Below are 20,597 nucleotides of genomic sequence, written 5' to 3'. Positions count from 1 at the left end.
TTCCGCATATAACGTTGTGCTAAGAGTATTAATTCACTTAGACTTAATGCTATGACTTTGAATACATAGACTTCGGAAATATGACATCCGGCAACGCGTGTTAAGCGCAGACTTAGGATTTTTGGCAAACCCCCAGCCTTTAACGGTTTTGATGTGCCTTTACCGACTACCGTTTGAATCAGGCTAGCATGTGAATTATTAAAACCCGTTTCACATGTAACGTTGTGCTAAGAGAGTTAATTCTCCTAGACTTGGTGCTATGTTTTTTTTTATACATAGACTTTACCATTTCTTACATGAATATGGCACCCGGCAACGCTTGTTAGGCGCAGACTTATCCCTACTTAGGATTCGGGATAAAAGTCCACAGACTCGTATTCTTGTGTCTTTTTCACTCGGTGAAAGACTAAACCGACAACGCGTGTTAGGCGTATGCTTATCTCTATTTAGGAGTCGAGATAAAATTTCTTGTGCACGAAGTACGCAGATTTGAAATTGAGAATCGTGTCTTTTCTCAGGGTAAAGAAAAACCCGATGTTGGAGCGGAAGAATTTTATATTCTTGGCCTCCGGTCTTGTTTAGGGTAAAGACGAACCCAAAAAAAATGAAAGAGGAAGAATTTTATATTTTATCTTTCAACACTGAAGAGGAAGAATTTTATATTCTATCTCCAGTTGGAAAGGAAACTCGAGGTGGGATCTTCACCCCTAGAATCCGGCAAAGATGAAACTAGGAGTGAGATTTCCACTCGAGAATCGGAAAGATTCAAATAACCCTAACTTTTATAGGATTGGTTGCTTGATCCAAGAAAAGAGTTCCTCATTTATTGATGAGAAATTCTGATTTCGACCCTAACTTTTATAGGTTTGGCCGAAAAGGAAAAGATGGAAGTCTTTCGTTTATCGAAAGGGATGACTCGATCTTAGTCCTAACTATCTGCAGGTTTGACTAAGTGAGTTTGGAGACAATCCTAACTTTTATAGGTTTGATTGCTCAAATTGAAAGAGAACATCGTTCATGGAAGGAATCGAGTGGGGAATCTGGCTTTGGCCCTAACTTTTATAGGTTTGACCTGAAAGCAAAGAGAGTGGAATACATGTAACAGTAGAAATACCGGTTTGTACTAGCCACTCGATGGAGGATTTCGATGTTAAGTGATCAGGACTGAACACGTCAAGCTTTGAAAATTGCCATGACTTGGCGGATAGAAATTTTAGTGGACCCACTGTCAATTGATTTGATCATTGGAGGATTTTGTGAGGAAAGGTTGATCTGTCAAAATGATCGAATCTCATTCATCAATAATAAAACACGCTTTAACTTTGAATACATTTAGAGTCTAGGTGTGGATTTTTTTATTCATTATTTTCATAGCGACTGGGTTATCCCTAAGAATACCACATGCAGTATTCTTCTGGGAACATCCCAATACATTGGTTATCCTGAATATACTAAGGGTAGTATTTTTTTCAGGAACTTGCCGTTTATCGGCATCATAAGCCGGTCGCCTTCCTTGGTAATAAGGCGATATGCGCCACTCGAGTAAACTGTCTCGACTACGAACGACCCTTCCCATTTGGGTTCGAATTTGCCTTTCTTCTTGGAATTAAGGATCATAGGCCGTCGTTCAGCTAAGACCAAACTCCTTCTTTAAAACTCCGTTGCCGAACCTTTTTATCAAAAGCTCGGGAAATTCTGGCTTGGTAGAACTCAATGTGCTGTTGAGCTTCTAAGCGCTTTTCATCGAGCATCTCGAGTTCTTCGAGACGTTTCTGATGTTCTTCTTCGGTCGTCATCTAAGCTGCAAGAGCGATTCGAAGAGATGGAATTTGAATTTCTAATAGAAGGACGGCTTCACATCCGTACACCAAAGAATACGGGGTTGCGCCAGTAGGCGTGCGAACTGTGGTGCGATAAGCCCATAGTGCTTTGCCGAGTTTATCATCCCAATCTCGTTTGTTAGTCTTCACGAGTTTTGATAAAAGCTTGATGATAGTCTTGTTAAAGGCTTCAGCTAATCCATTTGCCGTGGGATTATAAGCTGTTGACGAGACGTCTTGAATTTTAAACTTCTCGCAAAATCTGATGAATGCATTACTGACAAACTGAGGACCATTATCATGTATGATCCGTCTTGGGACACTATATCGGTAGATAATATGGTTCTTGATGAATGCGATAACATTGCTTGTCTTAACTTCTCTGAGTGGAATCGCTTCAGCCTATTTGGAGAAGTAATCGGTAATTGCGAGAATGAATCGATCACCTTTGACTGACAGGGGATTTATAGGACCAACGATATCCATTCCCCAAGTCTCAAAAGGTCATGATGTAGCCGAAGGGTGCAAATGCTCCGGGGGTTGGTGCATATAATTCGCGTGTACTTGACACGCGTGACACTTTCGGGCATATGCGACCGCATCTTTAATCATGGTGGGCCAATAATATCCCATTCTCCTGATGCGGTCATAAAGCTTGGGGCCAGGTTGGTGTGCGCCACAAACCCCTTCATGCGTCTCTTTCAGGACTTCTTCTGCTTCTTTAATCGATAAGCAACGTAGTAGTAAGTCATCATACCCCCTGCGATATAACGTTCGACTCTCCATGTTGTAGTAGAATCTCGGTGCTCTTCGTCGGATTGAGTCTCTTTCCTTCACGTCTTCTGGAAAGATTCCGTGCATGACGTAATCTATGATAGGAAAACGCCAATCTCGGGGTTTGAACTCAGCTTGAGTTGAATGTACTTCTTTAATATCCTCTTCCTTGTCATCTTCATCGTAGATCGACACGAAGAGTTGGTGAGTTCAAACCGTAACTAACTGTTCCGTTTCGGGAGGCTGCGCCAGGGACACGACTAATGCTGCCAGTGCATCTGCGTACGTGTTTTGTAAGCGTGGAATGTATTCGATGAAGAATCCTTCGAACGATTCTGCCATCTCAACGGCCACCTTATGGTACGGTATCAAATCCTGATTTCTAACCTCATACTCTTGCCATCTCAACGGCCACCTTATGGTACGGTATCAAATCCTGATTTCTAACCTCATACTCTCCCTGAATTTGTTTAACTACTAGTTGAGAATCCTGATTTCTAACCTCATACTCTCCCTGAATTTGTTTAACTACTAGTTGAGAATCACCGAAAGCTTTGAGATATTCGACCCCCAGCTCTTTAGCAAAACTGAGTCCAATAAGCAGCGCATTATATTCGTCTACGTTGTTCGAGCACGGTTCGGTCAGCGAGTAGGCTCTAGGCATCACATGTTTTCCCGGGGAAACTAAGACAACACCAACTCCGGAGGAAATTTCAGAACATCCAGGAGTACTTGCTACATTAGTTGCCTGAGAAGCACCATCGAAATACAAACGCCACACCTGTTGATGGGAAGTTACGTTGACTTTGTGGGTTTCATCTAGCAAATCATCATATACCTCAGCGGCATCCGTAGTTGGGTTAGCTGCCAGGAGATCACAAATAGCTTGTTCCTTGACTGACTTTTGATGTTTAAAATGCAAATCGTATTGGGACAGAAGCAATGCCTATTTTGCCAATCGCCAATTCATGAAAGCCGGCTGCGTCATGAACACTCGGATTGGGTTAACATTGGAAATGACGTATATAGTCTGTCCGACTAAGTAATGTCACATTTTTTGAATTGCGAATACCAAGGGGAGACACTCTCTCTCAATCATTGGATATCGAGATTCGGCGCCTACGAGGGTCCGACTTAAATAATACACTGCTTGTTCGTGACCGTTATCGTCGTCTTGTGCAAGTAATGCACTTAACGAATGACTCGTCGCCTTGACATAAATCAAGAACGGTTTGCCCGATTTCGGTGCAACGAGTACAGAGGGTTTTGAGAGATATTCCTTAATATTCTCAAACGCCTTTTGACATCTGTCATCCCATATAAATGATACGCCTTTCTTTGTAAGTCTGGAGAATGGTTGACATTTTTCCGAAAGGTTTGAAATGAAACGACGGATATAAGCCAACCGTCCTTGCAGTCCCTTGAGCTCCTTAAGATTTCTCGGAGGTTGCAATTCGTTAATCGCCTTCACTTTGTCAGGGTCAATGTGAATACCCTTAGTAGTGACGACGAATCCAAGGAATTTACCGCTGGACATTCCGAGAAATGATTTGGTAGGATTCATCTTCAATTGATGAGTACGCATCAGATCGAACATTGTCCTCAAATCCTTGATGTGATCCTTTTTGTCATGACTTTGCACGACTAAATCGTCCACGTAGCATTCGACAGTCTTTTGGAGATGCTCTTGAAAAATCTTTGACATGGCTCTCTGATACGTAGCACCTGCGTTCTTTAAACCAAAGGGCATAACCGTGTAGCAGAAAACACCGAGAGGTGTTCTAAACGCAGTGTGCTTTTCGTCATCTGGATGCATCTTTATTTGATTATAACCAGAGAATCCATCCATAAAAGACATTCTCTCGAATCCACACGTATTGTCGATGATAACATCTGTGATGGGAAGAGGAAAATCATCTTTTGGGTAGGTAGTGTTAAGATCTCTGAAGTCGATGCAAATCCTAATTTTCCCGTTCTTCTTAAGGACTGGGACGATATTGGTGAGCCATTCGGGATGTTGCTCCTCCCTGACGAAACCCGACTCGATAAGCTTTTTGACTTCGGACTCGATTGCCTCCATAATTTGCGGACGAAACCGTCTATGTTGTTATTTGACGGGTTTGATATCCGGTGTAATATTGAGACGGTGCATTGCTACATTTGGATCGAGCCCTGGCATATCTTCATAATTTCAGGCAAAAACATCGATGTACTCCTTAATGAGAGAGATCAACTCTTCTTTCTCATCCGGTGGGAGGCTGTCGCTAATGAATATTGGCTTCGGATTATCCTCATTACCCATATTCGCCTGGACTACTTGATCTTCGGTAGGAGGTTCTCGTTGTTCAAATCTATCACCGTACTGCATATTCAAGTGATGAACCCAAGGGTCCTCCCAAGTTGGCATTTGATCGTCTTCCTCTATTGTAGCAGGATCAACCGTAACCATGTTTGACATTAACTTTTTGAACATTTCTCCGAGACTGGCGTCGGAGTTCCAGGCTGAAGAGTCGGAAGAATATCCATCTTTGCCCTTATTAGCAATCTGATCAATAACTTGCCAGTAACATTCGTCGTCGGACGAGGAAACATAGCACAAACCTCTTCGGTGGCTATAATAATCATCGGGCTTTCCTTTTGGTACGTAGGCCATATGAGGTGGAACTCGTGGACCTCGACCAAAACAAAGACATTCCCCAAGTGCGAAGTCATACCCGTATCTCTCCATGAGATTACGCGCTTTAGTGTCATACCTGAATAGGTGAGGGGCAGGTTTGTCATCCTCGTTATCTTCTTCCAAAAAGTGATCCGGTATCGGAGATTCTCTTCCTTTACCATAGATAACTTCCCTTTCGCCTCCTGCCTTTACAGGAATGACAAGTGTCGTTCCGAACGAGTCATGCACCTGTTTTTTGGTCATGCAAAACGATTGAAGTGGCATATACAAATCGGGATTATCATACAGCCCCTTCATGATATTATCAGGACACAACGAGTACTCTAAATCATCATTTATTGATATTTCTTCGGCAAGTTGCCAGTTACAACTACTTTCCGATGATTCTTCATCGTCAAGAATGATTACAATGGGTACAATGTTATTAAGTACAAAACCACCATCATAATCAAACCCAGCTTCGGTATCAGTACAATGGGTACAATGTTATTAAGTACAAAACCACCATCATAATCAAACCCAGCTTCGGTATCAGCTTCGTCTCCGCTATTCGTTCCTTAGGCCGATGGTTCAGTATCGGATTCGGCACCGTAGAGAAGGGAGTCGGTAAAATAGTTTTCCAACCCCTTAAACGGTTGTTTATCCGCGACCACCGTCTTGACTTCGTTATTGGTGTCCACATATTTGAGACAATGATGAAGAGTTGATGGGACTATAAGATTACCTTGAATCCATGGTCAACCCAACAGTAAGTTATAGGAGGTTTCTGCGTCAATCACGTTGCATGTGACTTCTGACTTCAAATCCCCGATCTGGCACTTCACTCGAATTTTTCCCAATGGTCTGGACCCACTGGTGTTGAATCCGTAGATCGTAGTGCCTGTGGAGGCTAGCTTACTAGCCGGTATTCCGAGATTATACATCAAGCAGAGTGGCATGATGCTGACAGCGAAACCCGGATCGACTTGGATCTGGTTGACAACACTGGAGCCAATGTGCCCGGTAAAATACAAGGGTCGGTCATGCCTTGAATTCTTCGTCTGCATGTCTTCTTTGGTGAAAGAAATACAGGAAAAGTGGTGCGTCGCGAGGTTGCAATGTTGGACTAGCGGCTCTGGTTCTTCGGGAGACGGCTTGATCCGAGTCAGGAAAACTTCAGCATTGGCCAAGGCCTCTTGTAACGCTTCCCTTGTGTCCTTTGAAAGACGCAGCAGCTTATATAGGGTTATTCTAGCCGGTATATTAGTTAACTGCGTCATAATATCGAAATGGGGTGGAGCGCTCGAACTTCCCGGTTTGTCTCTCCCAATCGGATGATTGAATCGAGACTGCTTCGGGTTCTGACCCTCTTGGCATACATGTTCTTTCCCTTTTTGTTTTTGTTGGATCTTCTCCGTAATCACGGGTACCGGGGGAGTTGTGACAATTCCCATTTCCGCTAATGTCTTGGAAGGAACGGTTTTGTTTACTCCCTGCTTAGCTAATTGCTCGGAAGCATTCGGATACTTGAAGTGATATTCGTTTCCACTCCGGGTTACAAAGGCTTCTTGTTCATCTTCAAAAAGCGAGAAAGCAGGAATTCTTTCGTCATCTTCTCCTGGAATAGCAAAGGCTTCGCAACAGGACTTTCCTTTTCCCTTTGACTTTTTCTTGGAAGACGATCTGACCCACTGCTCATCTTTGACCAGATCAGGATGAACCCAGAGAATCTCGCCATTCGGGGCTGTGTGTGGCACAAGTCCTTTCTGACGTTGTTTATGAGGATCATCGTTCACTGTGTTCATCGCAACTTTCGTCACAGGCTCGGGTTGAAACCTATTCAAAGGGACAGATCCGAAGCTGATTGACACCGCATTCGCACCCACCTTCTTCTCTTTAGGCTGCTTCATGGTAATAACCCCTACCGAAGCTGATTGACACCGCATTCGCACCCACCTTCTTCTCTTTAGGCTGCTTCATGGTAATAACCCCTACATCGATCAAGGCTTGGATCTTATCCTTGGTGAACCGCTCTGTGAAATGCACAATATTTTGGGTCATTAACCCTCTTAGCGTCTTCCTGATCTTGGATCGGAGGCAACTTAATCTTGTTACTCTATGAGGTATTTGAAAATACCGGGAACTTCATCCTCTTTGAACGAGTAAACCTTTGGGAATTTCGGTTCCGAAGCCTTCTGTTTCTGAGGCTGTTGTTGCCACCGTGACTGCTGAGGCACCTTCTGCTGTTGCTGTTGCGGTTGCGATTGCACTTCGAATGTTTGGTTCGCATCCACTACATTCACTTGCGCTTTCTCTTTACCCTTCGGAACAAAATTCTGTTGTGGGGCTGGTGTTGCCTTTTGACCTCTTTCGGCCTTTTTCCTCTTGAGGAAACGTTCGGCTCTTTCCCCTCGGACTTTCAAGTCTTTCCAGGTCTTAGACGGCGCCATTCCCATGGCTTCGAGGATATCCAACGAAAGATTGTTGTGACAAGTCTCCAGGATGAAGTCTTCGCTAATCGGATCCCTACAATTCATAGCTTTGTTCCGAAATCGTTTGATGAAATTCTCCACCAACTCTCCGTCCCTTTGCTTCTTGTCAAATAATGTTCCGATCGAGACCTTGGTGTCGTCGTCAAAGAAATTTGTGAGAAACATATCCTCCATGTCATCCCAACTGTTAATACTCTGGCTTGAGGCGGCGATACCAATTGAAGGCTGCTCCGCGAAGAGTGCCGACGAATGATCGTACCATCAGGGGTTCATTCCTGGAGATTATCCCCAAGTGAGACTTGAAGTATATTAAATGCTGAGTGGGGGAGCCCTTTCCATCAAACGGCGTAAAGTTGATTAAGTTAAACTTTGCCGGATACGGGATTGACTCCCATTCTCTTGGGTACGAGCATGATATTCCGGACCTTTTTACTTCCTGAGCACTCATCAACGCATTGATCTTGCTCTCCAAATCCCTCATCTTCTTATCCTCGCTCGCATCTTTCTTCAAGTGATTTCGGGGAGAGGTAACATGGTCTTCCTTTGTATGGTTGTCATCCGAAGGACCACCCCCAGTATTGTTATCGACGGGAGGAGTGTTCATATTGGCATTCTCATCCCCTTCCCGCTCGTTATCATCTTGGTTGGGATTATTGCGACAGCTAGATTCTCCTTGATGAGTTGTCAGTGCTGTAATTTGCTGGTCATGCATCTTCCTCATTTGCTGCATAGCCATTTCCATTTCAAATTTGAAATTCTCTTTCTGCTTAGTTAGAGCATTATCGAGAATCTTAGCCATTTGCTCAGCACTGATCATAAATGATTCGTAAGATTGCCCTGCACTGGATGCTGTATCATTGGAAGCCACTGCTGAGCAAGCATCTGAGCAAGCATCCGACGTCTCGTCTTCCGAAGGAATTCCTTTCTGCATTTTTTGGTAATCCCTTTGTCTGATGGTTCCCGATCGCAATCAGGTCATACGTCGGGATACTGCGGCAAACTGATCCGGACTAAAGTGTCGTGTCGACTTTCCTCTCCCGGTCATGTTAACGGACACTTTTGGAAATTCATCATCCTGAAAAGCAGCTCTCTTCTTGCGGAAATGCTTTGGTCTGGATTCAGATGTTCTTGTGGAGATTCTTTCAAACACCGAAACTCTCTCCGGGACGGTCTTGGAACAGCAACACTCTGATAATATCACCTTAATAATTTTAGCACACGGACAGTGAGAATCCGTCTTGGGCACTTCTTTTCCTGGATTTGTTCGCACCCCCAGCTTGATAGTACAACTCGTCAGTCTGTTGACTGGAGCAACCTATCGTGTGTTGGCACGGTTTCCCAAGTATAACGTCTTCATCCGACGAGTGCGTTTTCTTCTGGGAATACAACGCTTTGTTAACGTCTTCAGGAGTCGCATGTCTGAGGCTACGTTTTTGTGAACGTTGGCCCTCAACAGGCTCCTAGATATCAACACGCAATCCAATGCGGTCATTTGCGTGACTTTTCCCGTCATACGTTCTCCTCCACTGCTGAGGAGGACGACCACGACCTCTAGTCTGAAAAACTGCTCGAGATCCGTTCAACGGACTTGAGCGCTCTCTTACTGGAGCTTTGCCTCGATCACCGTGTGACGGGCCAAGACGATCTTTGACTATCATCTTAAAATGGGACAAATCCACACTGTCGCGGATCTCCACTGGAGGTGCGGAACTTGTCGGGACAGTAATAGAGGCAATCGGAAACCCAGAGGGGACTGTAGGAAGTGAATCAGTAATGAAACGAACCGAACCAGTCCGAGTTTTGCTCAAACCACCGTTTGGTGGTTTGACTTTGGCCGAGCCACTATTTGGTGGCTCGGTTTTGTTCAAACCACCATTTGGTGGTTTGACTTTGGCCGAGCCACCATTTGGTGGCTCCGGTTTTGGTGGCTCGGTTCTGACCGAGCCAGCAATTGGTTTTCTGGTTTTTTCGATGCCTTCGGGCACCGTTTGGGTTATTTTTGATACTGGTTTGGACTTTGGCCTCCAGACTCGGCGTGATCTTGGTGGCTTCTTGACCACTTCTTCTTGTGTCAATTTTTGCGCTTCTTGCATTAGAGCTTACGCATGCGCGAGTAACGCGCGGCGTTTCTGGATCCTTTCTTCAAGAGTTCAACACGTCCTTTTGACGAGGATCCATTCGTTCGTGGTTGAGTTGGAAGAGTTGGCTACCCGCTGTTGTGGCGTTTGGCGCCTCCTGAACTTCAGATCCGCTTCATAGCGGATTCCATCAACCGGTTCTAAGGGCTTGGCCATCTGGCGCGCAAGGCGTTGTCGCCATCTCTGTCGTGCCCTCTTTGATAGAACGGGCACATTATCAGTAGTCAACTCCTCGCCCAAGGAGTTTAGATCTGCAGCGTCGGCCTCGTCGGATGTCGGCGAGGCGTTGCAAGCCACGAGCCATGATTGCAGTAGTGGCGGGGAGATCTTCTTGGGTCTTTAAATCCGAAGACCAGCGAACCTTCCTGGACTTACGAGGAGAGGTGGATCTGAATGGGGAGGATAAGTACTCCTCATACTTCTGCTGGTCGAACTCGTATTCGACCTCTTCTTCAACCGGGATAAGAATCCGAGGTTGCGACACATCAGCCTTTGCAGAAAGGCTGTCGGCTCCCACTGGGTCGCCAACGTGTTTGGGTGGAAAATTGTAACTTCTTCAAACACTTACAATAAACTCAAAAAATAGCCTTTTTATAAGACTTTAAAATCAAAAGTTACAATTTTCTCTCAAACTACACGCAATAGAAGTTTATCGCCTATTACTTGTGTAGGATCCTTGCCGGTGCCGGGGTTTATCCGTGGACCGTCTACGGATCAGATCCGGTGAGCAGAAGTTTGGATAATCATTGCTTTCGCTTCACAAAGGAAGTGATTGCAACAGCGACGATTTTGACTAAGCAAAATCACGGCTCTTCTCGGGATTTAAGACTAAGCTTAAATCCGGAGGAGGATGAGATGAGTCTCAGATCTCTCGAACTCTTACTTTGTTGAAGAACTCTAAGCTTAAATCCGGAGGAGGATGAGATGAGTCTCAGATCTCTCGAACTCTTACTTTGTTGAAGAACTCTGCCAATATCTGCTAACTCTCTGAAATTCGTGCTCCAATCTCCAATTTGACAGCACTTCGTCCTCTTGATTTCCAGATCTCAAAAAATGAACACTAGAGCTCTTATTTATAGGCTTGGTTGACGGTTTCTTCAGATCAAAACGAGGGATCCCCTCTATCTTCAGTTAGCAACTGCATAACCACTGTATCAGAGCAGTTGGAACTCTCAAATCCCGAAAGAATCCATAAAAGAACCGAAAAAACTGATTTTGGCCGATTCACCGAAGTGTCTCGGCCTTGGCCGAGCCACCAAATGGTGGTTTGGCCCGTGGCCGAGCCACTGGTTTGACCGGATTGTTTCGACGCGTCCCGATCGTCAGAGGCTTTCGTGATTTTCTAGAGTTCGGCTTGTTCCGTCGTTTGTATGTATCTCATTGCTTCGCCGATCGGTACGCTTCCTCGATTCGCTTTGCGCGTTTTGTGATCGCGCGGATCGTTTTGACGATGGATGGGCTAATTTTTAGGTTAGTTGGCTTGTTGTTCCGATGGTCAGCGAATGCGTGGGTTACTTTGAACTGGCTAATGAGTGTGCGGGCCAATTAGAAATTGCCTGTGAGCGCACGAGACACCTGGTTCATCATTCCGGTGACCGTTGAGCGTACGGGCCACTTGGTTGAATCTTCTCAATTTGAATGACGATGTTTATCGCCTCCTCTTCATCTCGAGCCGTATATAGGAACTTATAGGTATTTTTAGACGCCTACATATACTTCCCAATTTTTCTGAATGATTGAATTGTTGGTTCCCATTGCAGATTAGCTATGTCGATGAGGGGATCACGCGCCACGAGGGGTCGCTCTGCTACTCAGTCACCTGAGTCGGAGGCTTTTAGTTGTACAGGTATAACGTCATTACTTCTTTTATTGACGAATTCAATTATTAATATATCATACTGCATATTGCACCCCCGCTTTGTTCTCCTTAGTGAGGCAATTAGGAAGAGCCGCCATTCTCCTTTGTGGGTGTGGTCGCTTCATAGCCGTGTTTTGCTTGGTCAAAACGCGCCTTAATCAATTTGGGGCGATCTTCAACTGCATATACTTCGGAGGATGGGTATGCTCTCATGTTACTCACATGATAACATACATCGTGCTTCGTATGTATAATGCGGTCCAAATCGTCTCGCCTAATTAATGAGCATTTTGTCCTTTTTTTTTCCTTTTTTTGCTTGGAAACCCATATGGATATATTATGTATGATATCCCCATTTTGTTCTCCTTAGTGAGGCAATCAGGAAGAGCCGTCACTCTCCTTCGTGAGTGTGACCGCTTCATAGCCGTGTTTTGCTTGGTCGAAGCACGCCTAAATTAATTTGGGGCGATTTATAACCGCGTTATACTCCGGAGGACGGGTATGTTGTCATGTTACTTATATGACTACGTACGTCGTGCTTCGTGTGTATTAATGCAGTCTAAATCGTCTCACCTAATTAATGAGCATTTTCTCCTTTTTTTTCTGCTTAAAAACCCATATGGACGTGTTGTATATTATACCCCCGCTTTGTCCTCCTTGGTGAGGCAATCGAGAAGAGCCGTCACTCTCCTTCGTGGGTGTGGCTGCTTCATAACCGCGTTTTGTTTGGTCAATATGCGTCTTAATTAATTAGGGGCGATTTCATATTGCATTGCGTTACGCAGGACGAGGTATATTGTCGCGTTGTTGTGCGACAGCGTGCCCCGTCTTGCGCGCGCATGATACCGTTGAAATCGTCTCACCAATTACAGGGCCGTGACTCTATCTCACTGATCTATGAGATGAGTTCAACGCCTACATAGATAAAAAGAAAATCTGATAGCTGCATTTTGCGAATGTGTATTATTTGTTTCAGTTGAATTCCTTTCAAAGGCGATCAACGCCAATGCAGTAGAAGGCCGCTCTGGCGAGGCTTATGCTTCCACTAAAGATCCTATGCTCATCCCGGCTATCCCCCAATTTGCTCCGGGTGCACCTGAAGAACTTCCCCAACTAATACGTGAAGGAGATCGTCGTACCTTACGACAATTGATTACCGACACACCTCTGGTTGAAGACATCAACTCCACCCATCCTTTGAAGAAACCAGTTATTTATTCGGTGACTCTGTTGAGGACCCGATTATCGTGCCCCTCAAAGCCGAATAATGGCTGCACAAGGATGAATGGGGTTTTCTATATATCCCTCATATTCCTCGTCATCGCTCATTGATCGAATTACGACAACAGGCTGTTAAACGAGAGATGTCGTGGGATCTGACGGAGGAACGTGAACGCGGGTGAGTGTATTAAACCTATTCCTATGTTGTTTTGCTGTATTTGCCGATACATAGAATTTATATAGTGCGGTTCCATGAAATTTTTTATAGTTGTACTTCCTATTTTTGTACTTGCAGTAGCCTAGATTGCGGGGTGTTCTTGATGTCATATATGTTTAGGCTCGTATCCGGCCAAGCAATTTCAATAGATCAAAAGGATTGTGCAAGATATAGAGCTCGTATCGTAGCTCTATTTCTATCTGAAGGTATATTTTCTATAATTATAATATGTTTAATATATGCGGTTATACTTTTACATTTCGTCTACTATTCTTTTAATCTGTGTATTGGTTGATTTCAGGATATAAACAATCACTGCAAGCTCACTTCCCTGGATGCTAGATGCCGTCTATCCTTTTTTCCCTGTTGATTGTTGTAAATCATTAGATGCCATTTATACTTTTATATTTCGTCTACTATTCTTTTAAGGCCCTTGGGCAATTTCAATGTTGAATGTGGCCCTTCGAAGCTTACTGATCCTTCGAAGATTGGTGGGTTGTTGAACGAGTTGGAAACTATGAGGATGAATAACCTCTTTTGGCAGTCTTGATGGTGAATCTTTGGCGGTTTTTGCTTTGGAGAATCAGAGAGCAGGAAGCTTTGTAGGAATTAGCCATTATAGCAAACAAAAACAAAGCCTTTAACCCAAGTTTGCAACTATCTGTTACATTCTTTATTATTCTTTGCATGTTGAGAGTTGTTTATATACTTAAAATTGTTCCTAATGATGCTTGTTTAAGCCGTTGAGCCTCCGAGACGAGTAATGAGCCAGCTAGAAAAGGAAAAACAAGAAAGAAGAAAGAAGAGAGAAAATTGGATTTAAGTTAAAATTGTTCTGTAATATGTGTATCTGAAATATGTGTGAGTATGTTTTGTAACATTTCTCAGCTTTTGACTAAGTTTGTGACTGTGATGTATCTGAAATACATGTAAGGATGTTTTGTAACATATATGTGATGATGTTTTGTAACATATCTCAATTTGTGCAATTAGTTATGACTGTGAATGTATCTCAAATTGGTCATTGTTAAAATTTGTTACATATCTTAAATTGTGACTGTGAATGTAGTGGTGAGTTTGTAGCATATTTCAGCTTATGATTGTGTTTGTGATTGAAAATAAAGTGTGTTAAGTGTAGAGGATGTTTTGTAACATATCTATGTTTGTGATTGAAAGTGTAGCGGGTTATCCTGTAAGTGTAGCGTGTTACACTGTAAGTGTAGCGTGTTTGCCTGCAAGTGCAGCGTGTTACACTGCAAGTGTAGCGGGTTATCATGTAAGTGTAGCGTGTTATGTTAAAAGTGTATAGTGATAGAATGAAAGCGTAGCGGGATAGTCTTATGACAAACCAAGCCACAAACATGTATCTTGCATCCAAAATTAAGAGAAAAACACGCCTTCTATTGATCCAAAAGTATCACATAACTCTCGATCATACAAACACATAACAAACACAACAAATTATGCTAAAAACATGTCTTACATTGATTGATTCAAAAGTATGCCACTTTCACAAAACTATAACACAAAAGTCATGCATATTTACAATATATCTAGTCTGCAATAGGTTGTCTACATGTTCTACGGTTGTGATCATATTGTTGACATCTACTACATTTTAACTCTTTATGGGGATTCAATCCTGAAGGAATGCGCTTTGTTCTTGGTCTTCCACGAAGAATTGATGTTGTCGGTGGCCGAATCACCATATTTTCATCATCTACATGTGGCTTGTCATCGTCAGGAATTGGGTATATATGAAGAGTAGCATTTGCGGTATGTTTCACACTAAAGTAGTGAGAAATATATGAGTAAAGTATGTTGTTATTTTGTCGACGTAGCTGTATGTTTGCAAGGTAGCCCGACAACTTGCCATTCACGACAAGTGCATGTACGCTCATTCAAATCTACTTCAACGGTGGGGAAATCATAGACCTCATACCTTCCCATAGTAGAAGGAATAGCAGAAAGACAACGTGATTGCTCATTGATTTGAATGAGGTGCTCTTCCACAGTAGGAACAAATGTTGTGGTCCACTTGTGGGATGCCTCCCGCCTTTCAAAACTCATCCTCATCATTTTCTTACGAATATTATCAAGTGTTTGGGTAATTGGAAAATAACGAGCTTCTTTGATCCAAGCATTGAATGACTCCGCTAGGTTTGATGTCAATCATTCATATCTACATGCATGTCAATAAATGGTAAGTAGAGATGTACATATAACTAAATGATTTGCTTTAAAATTGTAAGTAAACTTTCATATTAACCTCTTCCCAGGAAAATAGCTATTAGCCTAATTTTCTGGACTCATCCGCAACAATTCATTATAGGCGATCTCAGATTTGTTCCGTAGCTCGTTGCACTCATTGTTATAGGAACGAGCAGTGTATGCATAAGCAACCTGCTTCATAATTTGCACACATTCATCTCGTAAAGGTGGTACAATGCCTTTCTTTGACAAGTTATTCTTAAAATTAGCCAAAAGATGACGAATATAATAAGAGAGATGCGACCATGGAAAGCATTTCTAAACGGAATTCTGAAGCCCTTTGTCCCTATCGGAGATTAAAATCAGCTCATCATCTGGAGTATACAGATCTTCATCGTTGAAGAGAATGTCTAGAATGCATTCCAAAAACCATTCCCAATTACTCTCATTCTCCGTCCCGCATATGCAAATTGCTACGGGAAACATTCCCCAATCTCCAGTTAGAGCAGTTGAGACAAGTAAAGTTCTTTTCTACCTATAACCGGGGTGGTAACAATTATGAATGAAAGTATAATAAATTTATGAAGAATGGTACATTAATGCAAGTTTTGATTAGATTGAACTCTACCATACCTATCAAAAAGATGAGTACCATCCAAGAACAACATTGGCCTGGTTTTGATTAGATTGAACTCTACCATACCTATCAAAAAGATGAGTACCATCCAAGAACAACATTGGCCTGTATCCCTCCATAAACCCCTTCCAACAAGCATAATAAGATATGAAAACTCTTGTAAATCCTCCATCTTCATGCTCTAAGTGAACAATTGATCCTGTATTAGTTTCCATAACTTTATCTTTATACTATCGGAGTTGTTCATATGAATATTTAGTATCACCATACAATTCACGTTGAGCTAGCTCTTTTCCCCACAAACTCCTATGATAAGGGGTGTCCAATCCAAATTCCGTTTTAAGCTTCTTCTGGAAATCAATTGGGCGATAAGTGGGTTGTTCCTTTAAGATGGATTTGAGATGATTAGCATTCCACTTGCGAGATGCCCGGCTATATCCTTCCTTTCCTATGCCTCCTCCCAAACAACTATGAGTACTACAAATTTTTTTTTACATAGAATCTATCACTATCTCTACAGCGGGTGCAATGAACCATCCAGTCACTGTTTACGGCCTTGCATTTTACTATCACTCTTCTACGTTCATTTTTTACAAAAACAAAGTTAAACCCTCGTGCAATAGAGTAATTACTTAAACTCCGCTGACAATGCTCAACATCATCAAATTCTTGACCAACACTTCTAATTGCATTGTGCCATGTAAGAGGAATCATACTAGAGCTCCCAACTTCCCGAGACATATTTTGTGAAGAAGAAGGATTTTGTGAATAAGATACATGTTCTTCACCAGAAGGGATGTACGGATTCCTGCATAGAAAATTGTACAAGAGTTTAAAGAAATTGAGAACTTTAGAATTGATGGTAAACGTATTAATGTATGTCAAATGTGTAAATTACCTTATATGGATAGTATTACATTGTTGCCCAAATAATATCTCTCGATCCATCTCAGCATTCATGATAAGTACATTCTCCTTGCAACTTCGATGTATATTGAACATTATCGATACATCATCATCATCACATACACGCACATACATTTCTTGTGTGTGGGATACTTTGTTAGTCAACTGCATCATGCTTGCATTACAAGCAATTAGACTTTGCACCACAACCGTCAAATCATTGTAACTCCCGTTGACATTTAATTTTAAAAAGTGATTATTTCCTCTAAAATCCGTCAATGCACAATACAATTATTCATCCACTATGTTTGTCATAAAAATGAAACAAATTTAAGGAAAATTTCATCAAAGATAGACAACTAAAATCAAATTATGTGAAATTAATCAAAGATTATGTGAATTAATGTGTGATTGATAAAATCAAATTTAACTAAAATTTCATCAAATATAACAAATTGAACTAATTTTTATGAATTCATGATTAATAATGAAAAATTAATGTGAACTAATCATGTCAAATAATTAACGTGAAATTATGTGAAATTAATGAGTGGTTGAATAGTAACAAATGTAACTAACATTTTTATCAAATATAACAAATTTAACTAATTTTTATGAATTCATGAATAACAATTTCAAATAATTTTTATTTGTTATACTGTCAAATATAAAAAATTTAACAAATTTGCATGAATAGCAATGTCAAATAATTCATGAATAAGAGGATGTATTAATGCAATAAACTTAGTAGATGAGTAAATTGTAAAATTATACCTTCAATTGTTAAGAAAGTGATGAATATCCACTAAAATCACACCATACACATTAATGGAGTTGAGAATTTAATGATGGATTGATAAGTGGGTGAAAATTAATTGATGGTATTAATGGAAGAATGTAGTATTAATGGATGAGAGAGAGAGAGAGTTAATTGGAAATGGAGGAGAGAGAAAGGGAGGTAGAGAACGGAATTTATTTCCCGCCCCTTCTCTCCTCTTTTCTCTTCTCTCCCATGTGGGATAGCAGAGAAACAGAGGAACACCGGTTCCTCTCCCTCCCTCCCTCTCTCTCTCTCTCTAAATTTTTAATATTTTACATTTTTGAAGGGGCCCACTTAATAAAGAACACATTAGTAAACTGCAAAGGGTAGAGTTGGAATTAAAAAAAATTGAGGGGGGCCCACACATACAAGTATTGTATTTTGTAAGTTGGGTTTAAAGATAAATACAAAAAGATATTTGAGTTTATGGATACAATAAATAGTGATTGAGTTTATAGGTAAAGATGAGTAAACATTTGGGGCTAGAAATAAAAAACCCTTAAAATTAAAAAGGCGGAGTTGAAGTTTCCCCCAAACCTACCCACTTTAACAAACAACAAACAAAATGGAGCAAAACCCAGAAAGTAATCGCCTAAAACATCAACAACCCACATCACAAATGCTGGAAAAAAATAGCAAGAATATTAGAAGAAGAAGAAAAAAACCCACCTGATTCAAGACTCTCTCTTGCAAGAGGAGCCCAAAAGCCCTCCAAGATCAAAACTTTAGGAGCTCAATAGATGAAGCAAGTAAGTGGGAATCTCTCCTGGGCCTCCCAGGCTTTAGAGAGGACCTCGATCTAAGCGTGGAGGAGTTGGGGCTCGTGTCGTGGCGGAGTGGTCGCTGGGGTTGGGGTCGGGGTCGGAACCGGAGTTGGTCGGCGCAGGTGGCTTGGGTCACGAGCGAGAGAGGGAGAGGGAGGAGGGTTTTAGGACAGAGAGGGTGAGGGTCGCGGGAATTGGGGGTCACAAGATGGCAAAAGGGTTTGGGGAGAGAGAAGGAGGAGGGTTTTGGGAGAGAGGGTGAGGGTCTGCGGGAATAGGGGTCACGAGATGGCAAAAATGCCTCAACCGTTCATGAAAATCCAACGGCCTCGCTTGTTTTTGGCACGTTGCTGTGCGAAAACTTTTCGCATCCGAAGAAATCTCTTTCTCTTCTCTTCTCTCTCTCTCTCTCTCTATATATATATATATATATATATATATATATATATATATATATATATATATATATAAAATAAAAAAAGAAAAAGAAAAACCTCTTGAATTTAAGGTGATTCTATCTCATAAAGCTTAAGTTGACCGAGTAATTAAACCATAGTATAAAAAAATTATTGATTACACGACGAAGATGTTTGCAGGAGATAATTAGAATCGTTTCATATGTTGTGTACGTGACAATTAGGAGTGATGATTGCGTGTGATTATGGGGAGATATGAAGAGTGGTTACGAAAATATGCAAATGACAATAAAATGAGATTGAAAGGAGAGAAAAGAATCAAAGAAAAATAAGAGGCAAGAATAAAAAGAAAATTCAAGAAGGTAAGTTGGATGATTTAATTAAAGATATGAGGAATCTAGAATTAAATCCACTAGCTAATTTCATTCATAAATTATGAACCATTCTCTATGTATTGCATTTTACTTTTGATTTATTAAACATAGAATATCAAACCATTTAAGAAAAGTATAACCTATCAAATTATCATCTAAGCAAAGTTAATATTCATGAAAAGGACAATGATCAGATAGTAATTCTAGAATTTATAAACATAACCTATCAAACCACTCAAGATAAGTATAGATTATAAAATTCTTCTTTTACCAATTAATTCTCTAGTTGATTATCCTACTCGTGATCATTTTAAGTGCAAGAGAATAATTCAGTTTCATACAATTCTCTAAGATTCCTACAAGAATTAGTTTCACATCTTAAGAAGTAATAATAAGAAATAAAAAAAAAGAAGGAATGAAAATAAAAACTAATTACAAAGAAGAGAAATGAGAATAAATAAATTTACACTATGGACATAGAAATAAATCTAACTAAATTGTAAAAGAAAAGAACATGAATGAAAATCTACGTTATACGAGAAAATAAATCAATCCTACAAATTAAAAGTGCAAGACAATAATAAAGACAACAATGTAAATCTATTCTACAAGGTATTAATGTAAATCTAACTATAAAAGCAAGAAGAAAATAAAAGAAATGAAAATAAAAAGGGAAATTCACAATACATGAGGGGTTAGCCTCATGAAAGCAAACCTTCAAATTGATTTTCATCTTCATCTTCATCTTCATCATCATCATCAAAATAAAGAGAAGAAAAATATGAAGAGGTGAATTTGGAAGGTCATCTCAATTAAGAGTAACCCTCCTCTCCAAATGGAGTTACAAAATTTTTCACACTCTCAACCACTCACTCTCTACCCCTATTTATAGCCCATAATAATGAATGAGAGCCCTTAGATTAAACTTGAGCTCCAAACCAAACAATTTCGGCTTTTGATTTTGCTACAGTAACAAGGTATCGATACCGCTATCGATAGCAGTATTGATAGCTTGATTTTTTTTCATTTTCTGGCTGATTCTTCTCTTGGTTTGGGCTTTTGGGCTTTGTTGCGAGATGAGATCTTAGGCTTTTATTCAATATTTCTTTATTAACCTGATATTTAAGATAAAAGTAATTATTTGTGGTATATTTATTCATGTAAAATAGATAATGAGAGTAAAAAATTGTAATAAAAATGTGAGACCATATGCTATTAGAGAAGTCAAGAGTATGTTCCCAAGAACAAAACATTGGTTGTGGATGCCCTTCCTACAATGGAGGAGCTTTTGGG

General features: G+C 41.1%; 1 protein-coding gene across 1 annotated transcript in view; it reads left to right on the top strand.

Annotated features, from left to right (window-relative positions):
* The window catches only part of LOC109836346, a 47,014-nt gene extending 32,866 nt beyond the window's left edge, over positions 1–14,148 (top strand). The window contains exons 3-6 of the mRNA XM_020404210.1: positions 11,641–11,726; positions 12,715–13,137; positions 13,255–13,382; positions 13,478–14,148. Of these exons, the coding sequence (XP_020259799.1) occupies positions 11,641–11,726; positions 12,715–13,070 (442 nt within the window). The 3' untranslated portion in view covers positions 13,071–13,137; positions 13,255–13,382; positions 13,478–14,148. The remainder of the gene's footprint in view (positions 1–11,640; positions 11,727–12,714; positions 13,138–13,254; positions 13,383–13,477) is intronic.

Source organism: Asparagus officinalis, chromosome 4 (genome assembly GCF_001876935.1).
Source record: "Asparagus officinalis chromosome 4, Aspof.V1, whole genome shotgun sequence".
Lineage (NCBI taxonomy): Eukaryota > Viridiplantae > Streptophyta > Magnoliopsida > Asparagales > Asparagaceae > Asparagus > Asparagus officinalis.
Note: the sequence above shows the minus strand (reverse complement) of the source record. Positions and strands in the feature narration are given on the sequence as shown.